The sequence below is a fragment of the Nannospalax galili genome, unplaced genomic scaffold (assembly GCF_000622305.1).
Source record: "Nannospalax galili isolate Female #2095 unplaced genomic scaffold, S.galili_v1.0 scaffold476, whole genome shotgun sequence".
Lineage (NCBI taxonomy): Eukaryota > Metazoa > Chordata > Mammalia > Rodentia > Spalacidae > Nannospalax > Nannospalax galili.
This window is the reverse complement of record NW_008338274.1, coordinates 1,649,453-1,675,120: the sequence shown is the minus strand read 5'-3', so window position 1 is coordinate 1,675,120 and position 25,668 is coordinate 1,649,453. Positions and strand designations below refer to the sequence as shown.

The 25,668-nt window shown below is 36.6% G+C and overlaps 1 protein-coding gene across 4 annotated transcripts in view; it reads right to left on the bottom strand.

Moving 5' to 3' along the window:
• The window catches only part of Tmem68 (transmembrane protein 68), a 35,087-nt gene that overhangs the window by 3,949 nt on the left and 5,470 nt on the right, over nucleotides 1–25,668 (bottom strand). The window contains exons 2-6 of one of the 4 annotated variants that reach the window (XM_008833082.3): nucleotides 24,126–24,518; nucleotides 14,151–14,315; nucleotides 10,868–11,061; nucleotides 5,605–5,665; nucleotides 3,221–3,360 (exon numbers count right to left, since the gene is read on the bottom strand). In XM_008833082.3, the coding sequence (XP_008831304.1) occupies nucleotides 3,221–3,360; nucleotides 5,605–5,665; nucleotides 10,868–11,061; nucleotides 14,151–14,315; nucleotides 24,126–24,450 (885 nt within the window). In that variant the 5' untranslated portion in view covers nucleotides 24,451–24,518. The remainder of the gene's footprint in view (nucleotides 1–3,220; nucleotides 3,361–5,604; nucleotides 5,666–10,867; nucleotides 11,062–14,150; nucleotides 14,316–24,125; nucleotides 24,519–25,668) is intronic. The other 3 variants (XR_003849536.1, XM_017798133.2, XM_017798132.2) reach the window with 3 other exon arrangements.

Here is a 25,668-nt window from a genome sequence, read left to right as displayed (position 1 = left end):
CAACTGTGAATGAACTTAATGAACCACTAGAAGAGCTGGAGAATAAGGCCCCACATTACATCATTACTGCTACCTTTGAAACTCAGTAGCAACTGCTCCATGTGAACAACCCCACACCACTGTAGCTGCTTAGGCTGTGAGCCCTTCTCTAAGTGACTGAGCTTGCTAAGTCTAACTATGAGAAAGTGTATTATTTATTCCTTCTCCCTACCAGGCCCACTTTTACAGGCCATCCCCATGGGAGGACTTCAGCTTCTACCTCACAAAAATCTGTGGTTGTGTGACCATTCTGGCCAATAAGATGCCAATGGGAATCCATGGAGCATTTCCAAACAGAAATTTCAAGGGCTACCTCATGTTTCGAATCCTGATCTTTTCCCTCTGCCATGTAAACAAACAACTCAACTGAAAATTAGCCAAAAGGCTTGAGCACATTTATTTCTCTAAGGAAATGTCTGCATACGAATGGCCAAGAAGCCTATGAAAAGATGATGCTCAGTATCATTAATCATGAAAGAAATGCAAATCAAAATCACAATGAGCTCTGACCTCACACCTATTAGGATGGCCACTACTAGAAGTAAAACCAAATAGGCAATAAACATTGGTAAGGATGCAGAGAAATTAAAACTTGTGTGTTATGTAAGAATATAAAGTGAATTAAAGAAAAATTTTTAAGTATAAATAAATAAAAATAAAATTTTAATTAAAGAAAAATAAGAACAAACAATGTAAAATGATAATGGTCACTGTGGAAAGGAGCTTGGCAATGCCTCAGAATTAAAAATCAAATTACCATATAATCTAGTAATCCCACTTTAGTAACAAGCAGAAACAATTTAAATGTACACCAACAGATGAACTGGCAAAGAAAATGTGGTAGATACCTAAAGAGAATATTATTCAGCCTTAGAGGTGAAGGAAATCCTATCAGATGCTACAAAATAGATGAGCCTTCAGGATACTGTGCTAAGTGAAAAAAGTCCATCACAAAGACAAAATCTAAATGTTCTATCACATGAGGTACCTAAAATCAAATCCAGGATGAAAAAAGTAGAATTGTGATTATCAGGGGCTTAGAGGAGGGAGAAAGGGGAAGTTGGTGTTCAATTGGTGCAGACTCAGTTTTGCATGTGTCTCCCAATTGGCTAGTTCCTCCAAGGGGCAGGGCCTGTCCCTGAGCGTGGACTACTGAGGAGCTGCTGGGAGCCTTCTTGGAACAGAAGACAGGAGCCATGGCATGGGGAACGCGCAGCTCACAGACAGAATGGCCCAACACTTATGGATCTGGGGGAGATCGCTAGCCTCTGAGGTGTGAGCAAATGCTAGCAGTGACTATGGGCATGGCGTGGTCTGATATTACAGGCTCTGAGCCAGGCTGCCAGAGGCATGGAGCTAGGCACTGGGCACTCATTCCTCTGTTACTCCCCTCTCCTCCCCCCCACGATAATAATAAATGTACATAAACATATGTTGTATGGTTTGCTTGATAGCGCAAGAGACCCCAAGAGAGCTTGGGAGACAACATGGTAAAAAAAACCCAAGAGTACTCATGATACTCATGATGAAGTATCAGTGAACCAGTCTAAATAGTTACAAAGCATATCAACTGTGAAAGACTTAATCTAGTATAACAGTCTCAAAGCAAAAGTAAAACAGAACTAGCCCAATATTAATAGTAATTCTCTAGGGTTTTAGGATTATAAAACACAACATTCAGTTTCTGATTTTCTATAAAATTAAAATCAGAAAAAAAAAGCTATAAAAGTATTCAGTAAAAAGCACCATATTTTGTTTTAATAAAACTTAAAATACATTTTGGAACATTAAAAAAAAAAACAGATCTGCTGTCCAACAATGTAAATGTACTAAACAGATCTGAACTATATGCTTAAAATGGGTAGATAGAAATTTACATCTTTTTGCTTTGTTTTGTTTTGCTTGAGACAAGGTCTCTCTATGCAGCCCTGACTGGTCTGAAACTCACTATGTAGATTAGGCTGGCCTCAGACTCACTCGGATCCACCTGCCTCTACCTTCCAAGTGCTTGGATTGAAGATGTATGCCACCATATTGGGCAAGTATAGGTATTTTCAACACAATTTTAAATGTTTTAAACAAACCAGACGAGTATATATATTAAAGGCTGGTATAAAAGTTATAATCAAAACACATTCACACCTAGGATATAGCTCAGAAGTAGAGAGCTTGCCTAGCATGAGCAAGGCCCAGCATCACAAACCAACAGCAACAGAAATATGCATCCTTTTTATAAGTAATTCAATACCACAATATCTATTGCTCTCTGAATAGTTTTCTATTCTTTAAGGACATAATTACAAGCCGGGTGTGGTGACGAACACCTTTAATCCCAGCACTTGGGAGACAGAGACACACAGATCTTTTTGAGTTTGAGGCCAGCCTGGTCTACACAGAAAGTTCCAGGCCAGATGGGGCTACAGGGACCCTGTCTCAAAAAAAAAAAAAAAAAAGACTATAATTACAGGGCTGAAGAGATGGCTCAGCAGTTAAGAGGACTGGCTCTGGCAGAGGACCTGGGTTTGATTCCCAGCACCTACATGGTGGCTAACAACCATCTGTAACACCAGTTCCAAGGGAATCTTCTGACCTCTGTGGGCACTGAATGACACAGGTGCACTTACATACATGCAGGCAATACACTCCTACACATAAAATAAAAATAGTCAAATATTTTAACAGAATATAATTGCAAGCTAAGTAGACTGTTTTCATATGATTCTGGACCTCCTGCAGAACTATTGCTGATTGCTCCAACTCTTTTAAAATTTTCACCCACTAACCCTGACACCTCAATTTCTTGTTCTCCTACCTCTTTGTCTTGTAAACCTCAGGCTTTAATAGTCATTGCAAAGCTCATGACTTCAAGTCTTCAGTCAATTCTGGCTTTCTTCCCTAACTCCAGTCCTTATTTCCAAAAATTTATATATAGAAACATATTCCTAGATTTCCTGCAGGTCCCTATAAATCCTATTCTTGCCTTCTAAACACGATGTCTGCAGTACCAATCCCATCCCAACTCCTTCATGTCAATTAAAAAATGCCATCAGGCTTTGCCAAATGTCTCCTATGGGGCAAAATCACCGTGATTTGAGAATTTTGGCATCTAACATATGAACAATGAAATTTTAAATAATTTTTTAAAATCCTTCCTAAGACTAAGGAAGAAAAACCAATTTACCTTTTCAGCTAATTCTTCTGCTGTTACCTTTGGATCATATGGAATGGGGTCACCTAAGTAGGTCCGTAACTTCACTGGAAAACCTCCATACATTGGAGCAAATGGATAGCGGAATTTTTCATAAAGCCACTTAAACAGCCCTGTTTTAAAGTAAACAAAACTATTTTTATTGGATAATTATGTTAGGTGCATAATTGTAAACTTTCAAATTAATTACACAAGACTTGCAGGAAGGTGGCAAATAAATATCAGTTCTTAGCAATGAACATTTTTGTGTTTGTTTGTGTTTCAGGATTTCTGTGCTACAGATTGACACTACATCCCTAGCACAATCTGTTCTTAAAGGTGAACTTTTTGTCAGTTGTAACATATGCAGCACACATGCGCAGCATGCTAATGACAGAATCTGGAGACTGCTAAAGGGACAGATTACACTACACTTTGTACTCAAATGAAAAGGCAAATTAAGTATACTCACTAAAGGAACAAGTAAGATCTTTTAAATATGAGAATATGAAGAGACAAGCCATCTCCTATTGTTGCTGACCAAAGCCTAATGAGTGCTGCAAAAGCTGGAAGTTAGACTGTCTAGAGCCTCGACGTAAGTGGTTTACATGTACAAAAAAACCCAAAAACATGGGTAAGGCTAAAGCAAGGCTTATGCAAACATGAGGGTACAATGCACTGACAAACTACATAAAGACCAGCAAACATTATTGTTAAATAGGGATGCCTAGGTCTGAAACTTAGCAGTATTAAATATTATTTGGCCAGGCATGGTGGCCCATACCTTAAATCCCAGTACTTGGGAGGCAGAGGCAGGCAGATCGCTGAGAAATCAAGCCCAGCCTGGTCTACATAGTGAGTTCCAGACCAGCTGGAACTGCAGGAAGACCCTGTTTCAAAATGACAAAAAAAAAAAAAAAAGAAAAATTTTAAAATAGCCAGGCACAGTGCACACCTTTAATCCCCACAGTGCACACCTTTAATCCCAGCACTCTGGAGGCAGAGGTAGGTGGTTCTCTGTGAATTTGAGGCCAGCCTAGTTTAAGTAGTGAGTTCCAAGCTAGCCAGGGCTACATAGTAAGGCCCTGACTAAAAAAAATAAAAACTAAAAAAAAAAAAGTTGAACAATGTTAATAAAAAACAGCATCAAAGGGAGATGGAGAGAGATGGCTCAGCAGTTAAGAACACTCGCTGCTCTTGCAGAGGACTGGGTTCAATTCCCAGCACCTATATGGTATGTATTACTTCAGATCCAGGGGAATCCGATGCCCTCTTCCCACCTCTGCGACATTGTACCTATATACATGCAGGCAATACACTCATACACAAAATATAAAAATAATAAAATATTTACAAAACAGCATCAAATGAATATAAAAAGGTAAGTCTCATGGTACATAGTCATGTGCTATATTGAAGGCTCAAAACATTGTTTGTTACATACAGAAATACAAAGTATACCATCACACCTAACATAATACTAAAAAAAAAAAAAGCAAGCAATAAAATTTTGAAACTAATTTATAATTACAGAAACAAAATTCCTGGAATAATTTCTGGTTTATTACCACAAAAAATTCCAAACCAAAGTTAAATATTATACCAATCTGTCTTTCTATTTTAAATATGTGAAAAGATAAAAGAATAGAAAATTAATGCTTGCTGAAAGGAGACTTATGAATGGACAGAAACAGTAACAATAAGAATAGTAGAAGGATATAAAATATGACAACTGAATATACAAACCATAGGCTCAAAACAGGACATTTCAAAATGAAATATTTAAAGAAAATACATATGCAATTGTTACTCCTCTAACTAGATTAGAAGTTTATTTTGATTAATATATTGAAGATAGATAAAATAATTCTTCAATGTAAATATAGTTCAAAATACTAAAATAAAAAACAAGTAACAAACTAAACCAAACCAAGTGACATCTCCCTCTCCTAGGTTGTTCATCTTAGTTCAATATGTAGGGTATCCATTTTTAAGCTTAGCTTCTTCATCTGAATTTAAAAGATAGTATCTAATTTTGTTATAAATCTCATCAACACAGTTTAACACCACATAAAAGTCCATTCAAATAAGGTTTAGCATGTATACAATACTCAACAAAAACATAATATGCACTTGGCCCTTGGGAGGATATAGATTGAAGCCAGCCTGGGCTACATGGTAAGATCTGTCTCAACTCCTGGACCTCTCCAAAATAGTAATTGTCATTACTCAGAACCAGTTATCACTTAGAGTTTATACATTAACAGTATCTAAGTAATATCCATTTTCTAAAATTAATAATTCAAAAGTTTTCCTCATAGAGTTCAAAAAGCCATGTTTAAACATTACATTGTAACTAAAACCATATAAGAACTTACTTGTTCCTCCAAGTGATCTAAATCCTTCTCGAATATTTTGTGTAAACATAGGAATAATGGGCTAAAGAAAAGAATTTGAATTAAAAAGTAAATACATAAATCCATCTAAGGTCTCCATCATGTCACTAAGGCAAATACTCTTTATTTTTTAATTTTTGAGGACATATTTGAGATTCTAAAGACAGATTTCAAAAATGCTGTGACTTATCAAACTAAATTCAACTTGCTCATTCATAAAAGTACAAATTGGAAATACTACCCTTTAGTGGTAATATACAATATTTCATCTACTAATTTTCTTAATATTATATATAAATCCTTGAAACTCAAAAGAGAGATTATAATAATCATTAAATAAAACAAATGAGGTAAATTGGTTTTACTGGGCTCCCAAGTAATATACTCACTGAAGAAGTTACAATATGCAGACTCTAAGAGGATGTATATGTAAATTTAAATGACAGGTTTCAGCAAGATGGTACCATGGAATTAGCCACACAGCATTTCTGTAAGCCCATTAAATTTAAAGTGCTCAATTTCGATAAGCAGTAAGTATAAGACTCAAACAAAAGGAAAGGTGTATGTGATAAAGATTTTTACATCATTAATTTTAGAGGATATTCCATGAGCATCAATGATTAAGTGTGATTTGAAGAAATGGAAATATGAGCTAAATGCCGTAAAATAACGAGGAATCAAATGGGAAGATTATGCCACTGTAAATACTGAAATATATTAAAAACTGAAAAAATACTTTCACATATAGACAAATATACTAAATTAAATGTTTTAAAATAGATAAAACTGTATTTGTACATATATGTGAAGTACCATATTATTTACAGAACTATTTATACATGCCTAATATAAAACTACCTACTTAACAACCTGGGTTTTAGATAAATGAATGGATATTTAAGTATTTCTTTTTTGTTTTGTTTTGGGTTTTTGTTGTTGTTTGACAGGGTCTCCTTAGTCCCAGTCTGCCTGGAACTCTCTATGTAGACCAGGCTGTCCTCAATCTCACAGATCCACCTGCCTCTGTCTCCTGAGGGCTGGGATTAAAGGTGTATGCCACCACAGCCATCTTATTTAAGTATTTCTTAATGAGTTTTAGAGGATGTCCTAGATAGAAGAAAGAAAGAAAAAAGGGTAGATTTCTTCATAAAACCTATTACCTCATGGTTAACTAACTGGTCACTTTTGCACCTCTCCTCTTAGCAGAAGGAAGAAACCTAATATATTTTATAGACATTGTTTTGTTCACTTCTGTGTCCCTAACACCTATAACAGTACCTGAACAGATGTGGTAAAAGAAAGTGATGAGCAATTAAAAAGGAATGGGTAAACAGCAAGAAAATGACCTCACTTATATTCTGTAAATACAAAGGTCACAAATAGCAGCAACCTCAAAATCAGGAAAAGAAGTCAAGTAAGCAAAGGTAAGGAATTTTCAATCTGATGGGCTAATTTGTGAAGCTATCATAGAAAGAAGGCAATGGACACTGGATTCTTTTGTAAAAATACAAGAACATGATCTAAGAAATTACCACAAATTTTGTAAAATGAAATAATGGCTTGAAGTCCTAATGTTTCAAATAGGTATATTACAGAGTTGAGAACTTTGGGATGCCCAGTAAGGCATTTCACTTTTGGCTCACAAATACGCTGTTGTGCCTCCCTTGACCAGCACTGTTGACTATGTCTACAGATGGGCACAATCCAAATGTCTGTATTAAGTGAAGTGTGTACTTTATGAAGACAATTCTGGTTCAGCAGTATTCCTTAATTAGCTAAACTTCTGGAGACTAAACATTTCTAGAATCCACTTCATAGAAGAATGCTTGCCCTCTCTGGTTCAGTCTTCATGTCAGACTCTGGGTCTATAGTTTCTGACTTCGCATTCAAGTTTACACCCCTAAAGACAAAGGCACTAGCTTTTTAAAACTTGATCTTGTATAATCATTGGATAACTCTTTCCTTGTATACCTTTCTATACAAGACAATTGCATAAATAATCTACAGTTTATTATTTCCACATATGCATGGGTCTCTGTATACATACACATGTGTATAACATTATAAAAACTACTCTTGGGGAACTAGTTTAATATCGTTCTAAAGTCTTGCTTCTGCTACCAAAAATATAGGAACCACTAAATAAGGTGCTTACCAAATCTAAGTCTCACTTTCTTCATGTCAAAAATGGGAATAACTATCCTTATCTCAAAAGAGTCTATAGATAAAGTGAGATAATGCAAATAAATAATTTTGAAACAAGTGTTCTTTTCTTTTATAGTTGTTATTTAGTTTCAATTAAATGGGCTAATTTTTGCACAATCCAGAAGTGAAGTTGCCTAATGATATCAAAATTCTATTTCTCAGGAATTCACAAAATGAGAGTAATACGTGCAGTAATTCTCAGTCACATTCAAATGACATTTTCTGCTGATATTTTGTGACCACGGTGACAGCTGGATTTTCTCTTTTAATTTCTGCTAGTAAGTCCAATTTACTTTTCATTATTCATGCTCCCCCCTCACACATTGCTTGGGATCACACCCAAAGCCCAGTGCATGTGAGGCAAGTAGTTTTCTTGAGTTACACCCTCAGCTCAGTAGTCACAATTTAAAAGTTTAAAATTTAAAAAATTTAAAAATCCTGCAATGAAAGTTTTAAGTATTTTCTCACAGTTTATGATAGCTTTGCTTGTATTATTAAGGAATTTTCTAGATAGGATATTCATATCACTTACAACTACATATATATATATATTTTTTTTTATATATATATATCACTGAAATTTTTCCTCACATTTCTGGCAGGCCTTCAGTCTTAGATGTCAGCAGACTGTGAAATGCAGTCAGGAATAGCAACAGCAGTGTTGCCTCAACCGCGCTCTGCTCTGCTGCTGCCACGCTGTATGACCAGATCCCTTCCATCCCTCCAGCTCTCTGTGCCTGAATCTCCTCCTGTGTAACACTCCTCACTGTGCAGGGGTACCTGGATAAAGCCCTCCAAAGTGCTCCGCCATGTTGGGCTAGCACAATATTTATCAGACTTATAATACTATTTGGTAAATTCACAGCATTAAATTTTGTGTTTGTTTCTAAAATTAGAGAAGGCTATTTTTCAAATTTTTGGAAATTTTATATAAAAAGCTTAATTGAATTATCTAGACCATATCAGCCAATTTACCATAAAACTCAAGAATTTGAAAAAAAGTTCTTTTGTTTGTCGTTATCTCTTTCAGGCCTTCTAAGCAATATCCTGGTTAAAACTGTCAGCATAAGGTGGATAATTAGAATCCCATGATAAAATTATGCAATTTCAACTCTACTTTTGCTATCTTCATCTTTACAAAGAAACAATTCTTTTAAAAATAAAAACTTGAGGGGATGGAGAGATGGCTCAGTGGTTAAGAACACTGACTGTTCTTATAGAAGACCCGGGTTCGAATCCCAGCACCCACATGGCAGCTAACTCCAGTTCTGGGGAATCCGACAGCCTCTTCTGACCTCCACAGGCATTGCACGACATGGGTGCACTTACCTACATGGAGGCATAACACTCATACACATAAAATAAAAAAAATAAATAAAATATTTTTAAAAACTTGAAAAGTGAGCCATTGTTTTATTAGATTTTTAGTTATTCTTGTGTTAGTATATTGCATTATTTTTTATTTTTTTGCACAACTTCATATAATGTTTTGTATTCCATGTTACTTAGTCCATGTTCAAAACATTTATAAAATAACTTTATTACTAACACAATCTATAATTAAATTCCAATGCTCCTTTTTACTAGAGTTAAAAAATACGTGTTTAAAAAACAAAAAAAATGTTAATTCAACTAGTACTTAAAGCGTATTCAAAAGAGATCACTGTACTAAGGATTTAAATATACAATCCGTGTTCTTACAGAATTTATAATCTATTGCAGGACAGTGTTGCTCAGATATCTAACCAGGTAAGCAAATCCTGTGAGGCAGAGCCCATGAGAGCCCCTCTGTGACCTTTCATAGTGCACACATGCACATGCACAGGAGAGAAAGAGCCACGGAGCTCTTCTGAGTGTTTTGTTCTGCTCTGAACTTTGAAATTCAAATATAAAAATACTCACTCTTCTTTAATACTCTTTAAATACGATTCAGTCCATATTTGAAAGCTGGGCAGTCAAACTAAGGTTTGGCCTCTTTATATGACAGCAAACTGAGCTGTTAAAGTTACTGTACCTGTCTCAACCTATCATGCTTGAAAAAAGGAGAAGAATCTACCAAAAGTACTGCAATTTCTTTTTCTGGTAATATGAAATGAAAATTACAGGCTGGAGAGATGGCTTAGTGGTTAAGAGCACTGACTGCTCTTGCAGAGGACCCGGGTTCAATTCTCAGCACCAACATGGCAGCAAACAACCATTCATAACTCCAGTTCCAGGGGATGTCCTTTTCTGACCTCCACGGGCACTGCATGACCCAGGTTAAAAGTTACATGTAGGTAATACACTCATACACATAAAATAAAAAATAATAATAAATAAAATATTTTTTAAAAAATAAAGTGAAAACAGAAACAGGGAAACATTTCATAAGCAAAAGATAAGTATTTCTTAGACTAAAATACAATATGGAGAATGAAAAGCTAAGAAATACTTTCCAAAGAAAAAAGAAAAAACAAAATTACATTCACACTGTTTGAACTACTAAACAGAATAATTACAGTGACTCTTATTTGGAAAGCACTTTTAAAATATCTAAATTACACTAATGTCTATTTCTTATCTTTATACTACAAGATAGCTAATCACATTTAATGAAGCTGACAGGTTACAAATTATTTGTCCTGTTGTTAAAACTGTTCACATATAAAAGAACTATTGAACCAACATTCACCAATGAAATACACAAACTCATTCATGTCAAAACTATCATAGGCTTAAAATATACAGAACTAATTATACTCACAATAAAGGTCTAACTAAAAGAATGTGAAGCTATTTGTATACAATTATAAATCTATTAAAAAGAAATTGAATTTTTAACTGTAAAATAAAACCTTGCTGGATATTTGTCAACTATCCAGATTTTTTTTTAAGATAGCATCTCATGCACAAGGAATATTTCTCTACTGATATCATACACACTATTACATATAATAATTTTAAGTTATTACAGCAAGAATCTAGACTCAAATGCTTTTACTCACTTCTCTGTCTGAAATTAAACCAAGCTTTATTTGAATATCACTTTTCTACAACTCACCACTTTTGCATCAATGGCAACCTGGGCAAAGCCTTTCCGATTACCCCATATGATGTTGTAGGTCTCATCACTAAGCAAGGCTTCTCGGACTCCACCAGGTGATATGGCTAACAAGTGACCACTCCTCAAAATTTCAACACATTTTTCTCTTGGTCCATGCAGAGCACAAAACACATCAAGTAATAAACTAAACCCTGTAAAAGCATGAGCACAAAGACATACCTTTAATAATTCTTGTTCAATTCTTCATGAGCTATACAATTCACTGCCCACACTTCTATCAGTAAATGTTATCCAGTCAACAACTCAAGGTTAACAAAAGGCTGATTTCCCTTGTGAAGCAGTAGCTGCAACTTGCTGATCAGCTACTTACTCTGGCTATATTTTCAAGCTCAGTTAAAACTCACAACTCAAGAACAACAGGAATTCTTCTCCCCATTTTACAGGTGACAAAACTTGGGTCTTGGAAAGCAGGTGGGATATTTGAAGTCATGCAACAGAACAGATTCCCATTCAGCTATATCCAGTCCTAACTGCCTTGGACTGACTCAAGCCAAACATGTTCTGAAGTACTTGTCAAAGCAGTCAGAGATGACTTCCCATCCCACAAATCTACTCTTCCACTGACCCTGTAAGAAAGAATCACCCCAGAGAACATAATTAGCCATATCAAAACTGACAAAGACTATAATCACACCTATTGAAATTAAAAGTTGGGTGATGTAATTCTATAGCTAAAATTTCTAATTAATAATAATAGCAAACATCATTATGTTTTATACAGATAGTATTCAAGAACAGCTGATTCCAATCCTTAATATTATACAGATTTTAAAATTATACCTATTTATAGGTGAAAGGCAACTTTTCATAATTGAAGACTTTAATACAATCCTACCCTGGAACTTTAGATTATCAGTGTGTGTGTACTGCTTGAAACAGAGAGGATGGATGGGCGCTAAAAGCTGTGCAGATCTACTTCACTTCCCGCCTTAGAGATTACATCATTAATATTTAAATGAGGTTTACCCCACATGAAAAGCTCACTGATTTAACTAGATGTGCTCTCAGAGTGAGTGAAAGGAAGGATTCTGTAAAATACAAGATGAAATGCAAAATGTTCCTCTTGAACTAGAAATCATAGTGATTTAATAACTTCAGAAAATAATAAATGACTAAATTAGGTGAATCAATGTCAAAATATATGAAGCATAAAGTAGGATTTTTTGAAAAAGCTAAAAAAGTTCGTAATTTCTTATTTATAAAAGCGAAAACTATAAGCAAATTCATTTTTCATAAGAAAAATAGTAAAGCAAAGCAGTTTAGTCATATATTAAAGCTATTCTGGGCTGGAGATGTAGTTTAGTGGTAAGAGCATTTGGCTAGCATGCAGAAGGGTTTAATCCCCAGACCTGGCTAGGGTAAGGGACAATATAAGGTGTTAATGCTTACTTTAAATCTTTAGGGGGAATAAACCCCACACAACTGTTTTATAAATATGTGAAAACATGTCACTTAAAAATGAAGCATTATAATACTCTTTTGTTCTCTAGCTCCCCAATCTGCAAAGTAGTCATGTTTCTTTCTAAGAAAAACATTACATCCAATTTAGTTTAAGAACAAAGTACAAATGGGAGTTTAGTGATCTAATACTAAAGCACTAACCATGTTTCTGAAAGGCACTGATGTAGACCGTTACTTAACCCATGCTTGATTTGAGTCTGTCTGGTTGATGGGCCAGCTTTGCTTTTATAATTCCAGAGAACATACTATCAACTTTCTTGTCTTGTTTCTAGTGCTTTAGCAACAAAAGAAAAGATTCTCAGTAAGTTCATTCAAAAATCTTTTAAATAACTACTGTATCTGAAACCATTTTTTTAAAAAGGTGCAAAGCCATGATAAAGAGATTCTTTAAATGCTGTCCTCAGTCTTAAGAGCTGAAGGCTATGAGACTGTGTGCATTGGAAGGAACATAACATACATGCTCTTTGGGGTAGCATAATGGTGAAGACAAATATATCCTGGCTATTTTTTCCCTAATTTGGATTCACTATTAAGCTCTAACAACATTAAACTATAAAAATAATTATCTCATAAAAAAAGTATAAAAAATTAACTACTTTGTATACCAAAGTATATATCGCTTTAACAGTATCAGTGGTAGGGCACCTGCCTAGCATTTCCAAGGCCCTGGGTTCAATCTCCAGCATCTTGGGAGGAAAGGAGGGAGGGAGGGAGGGGAGAGGGAGAGGAGAGGGAGAGTCAGCACAATAAGTCACCTCTCTCAAGACTTAAGCCTGCTACTTCGGAAGCTGAGGCAGGGGATTGCTTAAGACTGTAAGCCAAAAGTCAGTCTGGCCAAAACAGCAAGACCCTGGCTCAAATTAAAAAAAAAAAAAAAATTTAATGTTTAGCTTAGAAAACCCTAAGTACCTGTTGATAAAGAAAAAAAATAGGATGACATAGCTCAGTGGCAGATGATTTGCTTAGCATGTGTAAGGCCCTAGGGCTCAATCCCCAGTACTACCAAAAAAACAGAAGGAAGGAAGGCAGGAAGCGAAGGAAGGGAGGATGGAGGGAGAGAGGGGGAAAGGGCAGGGAAGGAGAAGGAAATCAAGGAAGGAAGGAAGGAAGGAAGGAAGGAAGGAAGGAAGGAAGGAAGGAAGGAAGGGGTGGGAGAGAAGGAGGGTGGGGGAAGGGGAGGGGAGGGGAGAAGAGGGGATGGGAGGAGGAAAAAAAGCCAGCAGTGGTGGCACACATCTATAATTCCAGGACTCTGGGAGGCTGAGGCAGAAGGATCACAAGTTCAAGATCAGTTTAGGCAACATAGCAAGGCTGTCTTTAAAACAAACAGGGGGCTGGAAAGATGGGTCAGTGGTCAAGAATAGTGACTGCTCTTTCAGAGGACCCAGGTTTGGTTCCCAGTACCCACATGACAGCTAACAACTGTCCTTAACTCCAGTTCCAGGGGATCTGATGCCCACTTTTGATGTCCATAGGCAATGCATGCACGTGGTACACTTATAAACATACAGGTAAAAGACTCATACACGTAAAATTTAATAAATAAATAAATCAAAAAAATTTTTAATAGACTAAAAAGTAGATGTTTTGCTATATTTTAATTTTTAGATATATTATCTAAACTGAAAGTCGATGTTTTCTAAGTTTATTACCCTAAAGAGACAAAACACTTTTCCAAACAATACTGAAGACAGATTATCACATAATTTGATCATGTCGATTAAATTCTTCTATATTGTTATACACAATGAAGTTTCACCTGGAATTCTAAAGACGAAGTGATCAGCTACTACTCTGCAAGTTCTGCCTTTGTGGATGAAAATTTTAGCCATGAAGTAGTAAAAATCTATGGGGATAGCTCCATGATAAAAAATGATAAGAGCTGGTCCTTCTGGTATTTTTTCCATCCCGTGAACTTCATAACCTGTTCAAAAGACAAAATGCAGATACTTAAAATAGATTTATTAGTTTATTCTGAGAATAGGCAGTCATTCAAAAGCTTTTTGCCTTCCCAGTTTCCACTGTTCCTGCCTCTCTCTTTTCCCTTCCCTTTAGACATGGAATAAATCAGTTCTATGTTCATAAAGGATAGGGTAAATAAGGCATTTCCATCCAGAGGCAGCCCAGAATGTACACTGGGAGCCCAGGCAGGGCAAGGTATCCACCAGCAGTGGTGGCTGTCGGGTGGGAGTCAAAGCCAGAGCAGAAGTGTGACAAGAGCCAAGCAGGAAGGAGCCTAGCCCACCGTGGTAGGCTGAGTGCAGGAGGAAGACAGGAGCCAAGGGTAGGGTAAACACGGGGTTCAGGGCCTGAGTGAAATAAGGAAGGCAGCCATGCTCAGCAGTGGCCTGGCACAAGGGGTTAGTGTGGTGAGAAAGGATCTCTGTATAAGGAATGCCCCAGGGTAGGGCAGCCTGAGCAGAGGAGGATGCCATGCAGGTTCGTGGCCTCGTCTGGGATGTTAAGAGCTCAGGCCAAATAAAAGGGTGTCCACAAGTGACAATGACAATGATGGAAAATTGGTTACAAAAGGTCAAATGAGTCTACATGTTAAGCATAACATGTTCTCAGTGGTGGGAGAGGAGTTACACACAGAGAAAAAAAGCTAGAATTAACCCTGTAGCCAGAACAAAACATCACTCCCTCTCTAACAAGAGAAGGCCACAGACAGCCCATAAACTCCTGACTTTAAGCACAGCAGAAAGTCAAAGAAGCTAGCAGTTTCCAGAACACATGCCAGGTGGGTAGAGTTGTAGGCTCAAGTAGACCTTTAATATCTGTTAGGTTTAAATATTTTGATTTTATACAGGATTTTTTTTCTTACATTTTTCCAAACAAGGCAATATGATGGGTTTTGTTTTTTGGTTTTTTGTTTGTTTGTTTTTTTGGTTGTAGCTTGGATTTTTGTTTTCTCTTGTTTTTGTCTTTTGTGGTGTTTCATTTTGAGATGGGATCATGCCACCACAGCCTAGGCTGGCTTCATACTTAATCCTCCAGCCTGAGCCTCCCAAGAGCTTGGATTTACAGGCATGTGCCGCTTTGCTGACTGTTTTTATTCATGTACAAAAACCAAAAAATCCAATTAAACTTATTATAAAAAGAACTTATTTTCTTCAAATCACTTAATTCTAATTTAAATAAGTCAATTTACTTTAAGCTCTGCTGAATAATCACTGAGGTTTTATGGGGTTTCCCAACCGGTCAATTTCCATTCAGACCAATTTTCTGAGAAATAATACTCCTTTGGAGGATATTCCATACAGAACATTCTTAAGGTTCCCTCTGGCTTGCAGAACAAATTTTTTTCATTATAAAATGACAAGGCTGGGTGTGGTGGCACAAACCTTCAATTCCAGCACTCAGGAGGCAGAGGCAGGAGGATCCCTGTGAAGTTCAAGATCAGCCTAGTGTACATAGCGAGCTCCAGACCAGGTTGAACTACATAGTGAGGCCTGGTCTCAAAAACTGACAATAATAAAATGATCAAACTACTTATATAAATATATAATTATCTCATTTAAAACAAAAAATTAGACTAGTCATTAACAAAAATGGTGTTTGCCATAATGCCACTAAGGATTCAGCCCCAATATTACTTAACTGTGTTAGTCTTGAAGACTGATGATACCCAACACTTCACACTCAGAAAGCATCAGTGGCCTACTGCTCTAACCCTATATCCTCAAGCCTCACAGGTCCTAAGCTCTCAAGAGACATTGGATCATTTCGTATGAATGCATTTTCCGTTTGCTGCTCCTCCTTGCCTTTCAGGCACTTCCTGTCCCATGTTTCCGTCTAGCAATAGAAATTGTATTGCACTTTAATGCCTCCTTCCCAGACCCTACACTCAGTCACCAAGTTCTGCATTTGGCCTCCACTAACTCTCAAGTCTATCATCCATCCCTTTCCCTTCCCGGTGTCAGTTTCAAAGTGCAGCCTCACCAGCTCCCACTTGGGGTCACCACCAAGCCGTGGGGGAACTGATGTGCACTGGAAGCATGCAGAAAGCAGTCCCAAAGACAGTTACTGTCACCAACCATCCAACCACTGTCCGGGGAAGGGAAGCCTCGATCTGTGGGTTCTGACTTTGGGGCCCATTAAAAGCAGCTCTTTTCTGTACTCAATGTGACTTTCTTGGTGAAGATGTCTTTCCTTCTGCTCTGATCCAATTCTCTTCAACCACTCTCCAATCTTCTGACTTCTTTTACTAGAGTACCCTCCAGGGAGAGGGTTGCAAGTCAAGTCACATGAAACCTGAGTAGTTCCTCTGTGACAAAGATTTATTTTGTAATGGGTTATCTGCCTTCTACTTTGACTACCAGTACAATAAACTCCGTGATAATCTCCTAAGAAACAGATCCTTCCTAATTTATCATCAAGTTATATTTTAAATACATTTTTGATTGATACAGTTTATGTGTATGTTTGTCTGCATAATTTTATGTGCACCCATATGTGCAATGCCTGTGGTGGCCAGAAAAGGGCATCGGATCCCCTGGAACTAGAGTTAAGGACAGTTGTTAGCCACCAGGTGAGAACTGGCAACTGAACTCAGGTCCTCTGCAAGAACTGCCAGTGTTCTTAACCACTGAGCCATTAAGTTTACACATCTATGTATTATGGCAAACCATATGAAGGTGTCACCTTTTTGGATAGTCCTCGAAAAAAAAAAAAAAAGAATTAAACTCAACTACAAATAAAGCCCATTGCCTGCATGTGAGTGCACCTGTGTTGTGCAATGCTGTGGAGGTCAGAATAGGACTTCAGATTCCCCTGGAACTGGAGTTAAGGACGGTTCATAGCTGCCATGTGGGTGCTGGAAATCAAACCCAGGTCCTCTTCCAGAGCAGCCAGTGCTCTTAACCACTGAGACACCTCTCCAGCCCTCCATTTATATTTTTAAGATGGATTTTTTCCCCTTACTAATTTATTTTCTGGTTTTATTATTTTGAAACAGGATCTTATTATGTAGCTCAGGCTGGTCATGAACACAAGATCTTCCTGTCTCTGTACCCCTAAAATGCTGGGGTTACAGGTATGAGTCAATGTGCTTAGTTCAAATTTATATTCTAAAATAGGCTGTAAATAAACTATGATCTATCCCATATTTAAAATCCTATGTCTTTAAAATAGCTTTAAGACCTTCCTCACTTCAAAGTCATCAAGTTTTGGTTTTTTTAATTTTTTTTTCCTGCTGGTCTAAGAAAATATTTTGGACACTTACTAACATTTCTGAATCCTGATCTGCTTATCTATGTGTGACAATTCTTACTCCATACCAAGACCATAATCTCAATCATTATAAATATTAGTAAAATGTGCTTGGCATGATGGGAAAAATACTGTTTTGTTTTGTTTTTAATAAAACTGATCTTTTTATGTTTGTTTGGGGTTTTTGAGGGGTTTTAGGAGGGTTGTTTGTGTTTTGTTTGTTTGGAGACAGGTGTAGCCTTGGTTGGCCTGGGATTCACTATGTAGACCAGACTGACCACCAACACTCCCGGCTTAAAATTGGCCTTTGTATTGATTTTTCAATACAAATTTTTGAATTTCATGAAAACTCAGTTGGAACTACAACAAATTAATAGAAGAGCTTGGAGTGTGGACTATAGAATAACATTGTGATTATTCTAAGAATCCATTCATTCAGTTCTAAATAGAATTTTTAGTTCTAAATAGAATTTTTCCTATTTAAGAAAAAATGAGCATAATGGTGGTTTAAGATAACTATTTTTTAAGATCTACTTATTCTTATGTCCTGTGTACGCTGCATTGCCTGTACTCTCAGCCACACTTCCCATGTAGTGCGCCATGTGAGTGCCTGGTGCCCAGAGGCAGAAGAGCACATTGGAGACCCTGGAACTGGAGTTACAGACAATTGTAAGCCATCATTTGGGTGCTGGGAACTGAGCCGGGCCCTCTGCAAGAGCAGTCAGTGCTAATGTAACTATTTAAACGTGATTATTGGTAGTATATTGGCAGTTACTAATTACATGCTGATCTTACATCTAGTTCCCTTGTTGAACTAATTAGTATTGATAAGTCTGTTTCTTTCAAGTCTCTTATTTTCTCCTCACTACAGGACCTACTTCTTAGGCCTCCAGGATATTAAATAGTGGTGGCAACAGCACCCTTGTACAGTTCTCTGTTATTGGAATTGCCTTCACACTTCATCCCTACACATTTGTTAGGGATTTCCTAAATCACATTTCAGGGATTTCCTTTATAATTGTAGTAGTTTTTAGTCTTCAAATTTTTAGTCAGGAATAATGAATTTTTAAAAATTATTTTCTATGATACACATCTGTACATCATTTTATATGAAGTAAACTACTGTATGAAACAAAAATAAAATCATAAAATACTAAATAAACCTAAAATTTAAAGCCCCCGAAGATAAAGCATTTCTATTTCTCTAAAATTATGATCCTTATTACTATACAACTGTGTTAAAATACAAACACTTTAGTTCTCAGAAAAGTCCTGAGGACTTCTCCTTATTATATTAACTTTCAGGGAAGCCAATAAATATCAAGACCCTAGTTTTCTAGGAATGTTACTCTCATTTTCTGTAAATAATATTTTTTTAAATGAATAAAAGGTTTCACTTAAAAGGCTGCTTATCAACTTGAAGGAACGTACTTCATTGACTCATTACTCCCCAAATAAAATGGAGCTATTTAAGAAGCATCAAATAGTGCTTCATGGTATAATACTGGTAGTATGTTGCACAGCACATAAGAATCACAATTTTTTTTTTAAGGCAGGGTCTCTCTGTAGCCCCAACAGGCCTATAACTCTCTATATAGACCAGGATGACCTCAATGTTCTCACAGAGATCCACCTGACTCTGCCTCTCCAATGCTGGAGGTTAAAGGTGTGCGCCACCATGCCTGGCCACAGAATAATTTTAAAAATCTTAGAGTAAACAGTCTGAGGATAAAGTTTGACTTCAAAATATTGGATAGATTCTTAGACAAAGATTGTTTTATTTAAAACAGTAAAAACATTATAAACAAGTTACTGTTCAATAATAGATAACTAAATAAATTACAGGATTTATATTATTTCATGTAGTCATTAAAAGTCAGATTTATGAGAAAACTTAATGGCTACACAATAAGAATGATAAAAGACCAAAATTTTAATAAAGTTCATTTGCACAGTACAATTTAGGTAGCTTTTTCCTGTATTGCTACATTTTTACAAAGATCATAATTTTTTTTATGTTTCTAAAGATTAAAAAGCATAAATTAAAGTTGATTTGAATAAAACAAAATCCAAATATAGACACAAATGCCTTTTATTCATGCCATAAAATCAACTTTTAAGAAAGTACCATTTACTAAAACAAAATACTTTATCATAAAACATTAAAACAGATTAAGTACTAAATATGTTATTTCCTCAGAGCCATAAATACATATCTAGAACTACCTTAAAATTCCACTATAAAATAAATTAATTTCAATTTACCTATATTTTGTCCCCTGAAATGGAAATAAATTCAAATTCCTTTATACATTATCTTGAAATATAAAGGATGTATATACTGGAGGAAGATGGAAATTCCCACCACTGTTACAAAGACCATCAATATGCAATCTCTGCAGACAGGCATATGTATGCTGAAATATCATCTTGCTTTGTGTAAAACAGTGAAGGGCCATGAGATTCAAACTGATCAGCAGAAATTCTAATGAGTAAATATTAAAAATTCAAAACATTCTAGGCATGGTGGCACATGTCAGGAGGCAGAGACAGGTGGATCTCAGGGAGATCCAGGCCAGATAGGGAGTTTCAGGCCAGCTGGGGCTATAGGGAGGCCCTGTCTCAAAAAAAAAAAAAAAAAAATTTCAATGCATATGGTTCTTGTTTGCAAATCTGCAGAATACCATGACTTTGGGCCCTGAATCCCCAAAGTGCAGCCACTGTACCTCACAATGCAGAGCATGGGCTTACAGCCCTATGTCAGAGACTGTGTCCTCATTTTCCTTCCTAAATACTTAAGAAATAAATTCTCTGAGCCTCTGTTCTCTCAAGGGTAAAATGAGGACAGCACATAAAGTCTCTCTATCATGCTGTAAGACATCTGACAGTGTTTGGAATAAGGACTCAAAAAAATAAAATGGATTAATAGGTACGATTGTGGTATTTATTACAACACATTAGCCTCATAAGCATATCAGTGTTGATCTTTCCTAACAGCAGCCTATACCTCAGAGATGGGTAAAGTGTCTACCTCAAAGTCTGTCCTCTGAAACCATCTTACAGCTCAACAACACACTACATCCTTGTCACATGCTGCTTTGGCTTGAATGTGGCTGGTGCCTCACCAAAATAAATGTTGAGGTTTAATTACTCAATGTAGTAGTTACAGGAAACAGGGCCTTATGGGAGATGTTTAGATGATGGGGCAGAGTCCTTCCAAATAGATTAATGCTGTCTCCCAGAAGTAAGTTTTTACTACTGGGGAACTAAATTACCTTAAGAGGAGGCTGTTTGAATTTTTTTAGATAAGACCCAAAGGCATGGCAACTAAAGTAAAAACAGACTATGGGACTACATCAAACTAAGATGCTTCTGCAGAGCAAAGGCAAATCAACATTATAGAAACAACTTATAGGAGAAACATCCAGAGCATATAAAAAGCTCAAAGAATGAACAACCCCCCAAAAATCCAAATAAAAATGGTCTAAAGAACTAGAGATCTTTTTTCTTTCCCTCCTTCCCTCTCTCCCTTTTTCTTTTTGTTTTGAGGCAGCAAACCACTTTGTAACCCAGGCTGACATGTAACGACATAGCCCAAGCTAGTCTTGAACTCTCCTGCCTCAGTCTCCAAAGTGCTGGGATATAATTATGAACCACTGGCCCAGGAAGACCTATTTCTCAAAAGAAGACATATAAAAGACCAACAAGTAAATGAAGAAATGTTGACTTTCACTCATTATCAAAATAATGCACAACAAAACTACAATGTGTATCATTCGCCACAGTTATAATGGCTAGCATTGAAAGATAACAAAACCACGGAGGGATGTAGCTCAGTGATAGAATGCTTTACCAGTATGTATGAGGTTCTAGGTTCAATCCCCAATGGAGGAGGGGGGGGATAACAAATGCTGGAGACAACATAGAGGAAAGAAAACTTTCACATACTATTTTGTCAAATGTAAATTAGCACAGTCATTATGGAAAATAGTATGGAAAAGCCACTACTGACACTCATTATACAGCCCAGCAATTCTACTGGGTACACAACCAAAGAGGTGAAATCCACGTGCCAAACAACACGTGTTTCACAATGCTTACTACGGTGCTATTCATAATAGTTAAAATATAGATTCAATCCAGATGCCATGCAGTAGATGAATGAATAAAGATGTGGTTGTTAAGAAATGGAGTATTTACTACTGCATTTAAAAAAAGAATGAAATCCAGTCATTTGCAACAACATGGATATAACTGGTCAACATTACAATGAGTAAAACAACAGAAAGACAAAAAACGTGAGGGCTGGAGAGATGGCCCAGTGGTTAAGAGCATGTACTGCTCTTGCAGAGGACCTGCATCAGTTCCTCTGATGGGGAGAGGGAACAGAAAGAGACTAAAGAACCTTTGACACTAGGAAGCATGCTGAGTGGAAGGAGGGTGACAGAGCAGTGCACGATGTACGCACATGTGGAAACATCTCAGTGAATCTCATTGTGTACGCCCAATATTTGCTCATAATATTTTTAATCAGCAGTTCTTGTAAAGCAAAGTCATCCTTCATGTTTTGCGTCTTTGTAGGTTCCTCCTTGCCCTTCCACCTTTATGCCATGTGTGCACAATATGAGACTGTCACCGGGAGCTGAAGAGACATGCCTCATGCTCTTGGACTTCTAGAATCATGAGCATTTACACATTACTCAGTTTCAGGGATTCTGTCATGGCAATGGAAAATGGACTTGGGCACATACCAATTGAATTCTTGGTATTTTTGTATAGTCCAAACACAAGACACTGACAAATAAGGTAAATAAAAATTAGCTGAAAAATGAAGTAAAAATTGGTCAAGGAAAACACCAAGTCCATTAAAACAGATAACCAGAGGGCAATTTTCATGACAGCCAAACAAAGAGCCAACTTAAAGTGTACATCTCAGTCTTTCAAATAATAAGGAATTTCCTAGAGAGAAATTACTGCTTATCTCACTTATCCAGAACGACACACTAATCTCTAAGATGAATCAAATAGAAAATGGGTAAATTTAGTATACAATTCTATTTCATGTAATATTATTATGATATAATATTTCACTAAGAAACTTCCACATTAGTAAAATCAAACATTTTGAATAGAAAAAATACTAAATAATTAAAGTTTTTTTAAAAGTTTCTTTAAAAATAAAGTTTCTGGGTTGGAAAGATGGCTCAGTGGTTAAGAGTACTGGCTGCTCTTGCAGAGGATTCAGCTCAGTTTCCAGCACCAACACAACAGCTAACAATGGTCTTTAACTCCAGTTCCAAGAGAGTCAATGCCCTCTTCTGGCCTCTGTGGGCACTGCATGCATGCAATATACTTACATTTATACAGCAAAACACACACACACACACACACACACACATAAAACAAAAATAAGTGAATCAAAAAATAAATTTTTTAAAAGATTCTAGTGAGGCATGGTAGCACTTGCTGCAATCCCAGCACTCAGGAAGCAAAAGCAGGACTATGAGTTCCAGGCTGGCTGGGCTACATAGCAAGACCTCATCTCAAAAATCTAAACAAGTGGGGCGAGAGAAATGGCTCAGTGGTTAAAAGCACTTGCCACTCTTGCAAAGGACTAGAGTTCAGTTCAAACTACGAATGTCAGATGGTTCTCAATCACCTGTAAGTCCAGCTCCAGGGAATCCAATTCCTTCTTTTGGCCTCTACAGGCACCCCTGTCCCCCAGACTTGTGCACTTAAGCACATGCACATACATGCATGCACACACATACACACACACATTTACAGGCACACACAATAAAAATTAAATCTTTAACAAGCAAGGAATAATAATAATAATATCAAAATAGACAACTATGAAGACAGGAAGCAGTCTAAAGGGAAGTGGGTAATGGAACACAAGGAAACAGAGAGGACTACTTAGGAAGGAGAAAGGACAGCAAGAAGTGGGGAGGGAGAGAGGGAAAGGCAGTAGAGGGGGTGAGTAAGAACAAGTGTAATGATAGATACACATGAAAATGTCACAATAAAAGCCATTACTTGGCCGGGCATGGTGGTGCATGCCTTTATTCCCAGCACTTGGGAGGCAGAGGCAGAGACAGGCAGATTTCTGTGAGTTCAAGGCCAGCCTGGTCTACATAGTGAGTCCCAGATCAGCTGGGGTTACAGGAAAGACTCTGGCTCAAAAAGACCAAAAAAAAAAAAAAAAAAAAAAAAAAAAAAAAGCCATTACTTTAGTATGTATGCTAAGCTAGAAAAAGAAGAAAAGCTTGTACAGTTCTAACTAACCTCATATCCTTGTAAACACTTTAAGTATCAATTTTCATATTTTAGCTCATAGTAATAATCTACAGTGCTGTGTAGTTCTGTAATGGAAACAGTGTTTAGGAAAAATCACTTAAAGACATACATACAATACATACATATAATACATGTAAACACATTAACAAGGAACTATAAGTATCCCTTCCATTGTATCAGTGCTAGATGAGACAGCAGCAGAGACCACACCATTCCTCCTTACCATGCCACACCGCAGCATGTCCATCCCACAGAGTGGCCACAGTTTTTCTTGCACCATCCCATAAATTATGAGAATAGGCTTCTTTTAATACATTCTTCCTCTTATAAATATGAAGGAAAATAATAGTAAGGTAGAGAAGGAAGATAGTAAAGTAAGGAAGTATTAGAAGTATTAGTGGTGTAAAAACCCACAAGAGATGGTTTGCAAAATTCAAATAGTCCTCCAATTGTTCCACACCCAACCATTCTTCAAGTACGTGAATCAGACAAGTCATATAGGGCATGGAATCCTGTCCCACGGTACAGGTCTGATTGCTGTCTATCATTTTTCTTTAGATGAAAATGGCAAATTCAGTCTCTTTCTTCATTGCCACAGGAGGTTATAATTTCAACACTGGAAGAGAAAAATAATCCAGAGTTATTCTCTTCACAGTTACAAAGTCAAATGTTCTAGTTTACATAAGTACTATGAGGGTCATTTTAATTCCAAAAATGAATGAACTGCTAATGTTTAACTGTGAATGTTATAAGGTTTTCTCTGTAAAATCATCAAGTGTTGTGGGGTTTAGCTTTTGAAATAACTGCCAATTGTAATTGAGAGGAAAAAGCTGATGAGGAGTGAAATTTCAGATCAAGCCTGGTAATCTGACTCATATCTTACACGGTTCCTGTTAAACATTTGGACTTAAATGAGGTTGAACTGAGATTAACTGTGTCCTTCACAATAGAAAACATAAACATCTGACTCACTAAAGTAATCAAAACCTTTAGGAAATGATGACATACATCTTTGGATATTTTCCTTTAAAGAGAAACAGTTTACGTAAAAGCATATCTGTTCTTTTGGCATTATGGAATAATAAAAAATTATCTGTACTTTATCTTTTAGTCACTAAAATTTCTCCTAAAACATAAATGAAACTATGAAAGTATTTTAAAAACTCATTCTCCAACACAGCTACTTGACTTACAGAAGTAACTTGTCTTCAGCTTGTGTGTGCACTCTGAAAACACAGCAAAGTCATGGAATGTAAGATGAACCATGCATTATTTAGGACTACTGCCTAATACCATTATATAAAGACTCGCCCAAGAAACTATCTTAATAAAACTATTAAAAGTTTGATTCTATGAAGGAAAAGTATAAATTTAAAATGTATAATTGGCTGCATCCCTTTTTACTAACTTAACCAGACAGAATAACAGTAAAAAATGATGGTTGATAAACACAATTACATTACCCTCATGACACAATTCCTGTGTAAGAGTTCCTTCTTTCATTCATGTTTTCAGTGCTTCAAAGTCTGCTCTTAGAAACAGTTTTGCATTAACTCATTATGTAATCTTAATGAAAATCATCTCAGAGGCAAGAAAGGAATAAATAAAAGAAAAAAACATACACACAAAATATTGATAACTGGCCTTTTACACTTGACTAATAGAGGATTTAGTCGGATTCCCTCGGAACCAAAATATTTACTTGTGAGAAAACCGGGTCTATCCTGTCAACAGGTGAACACAGCATACACTAAGCACCTCAGTAA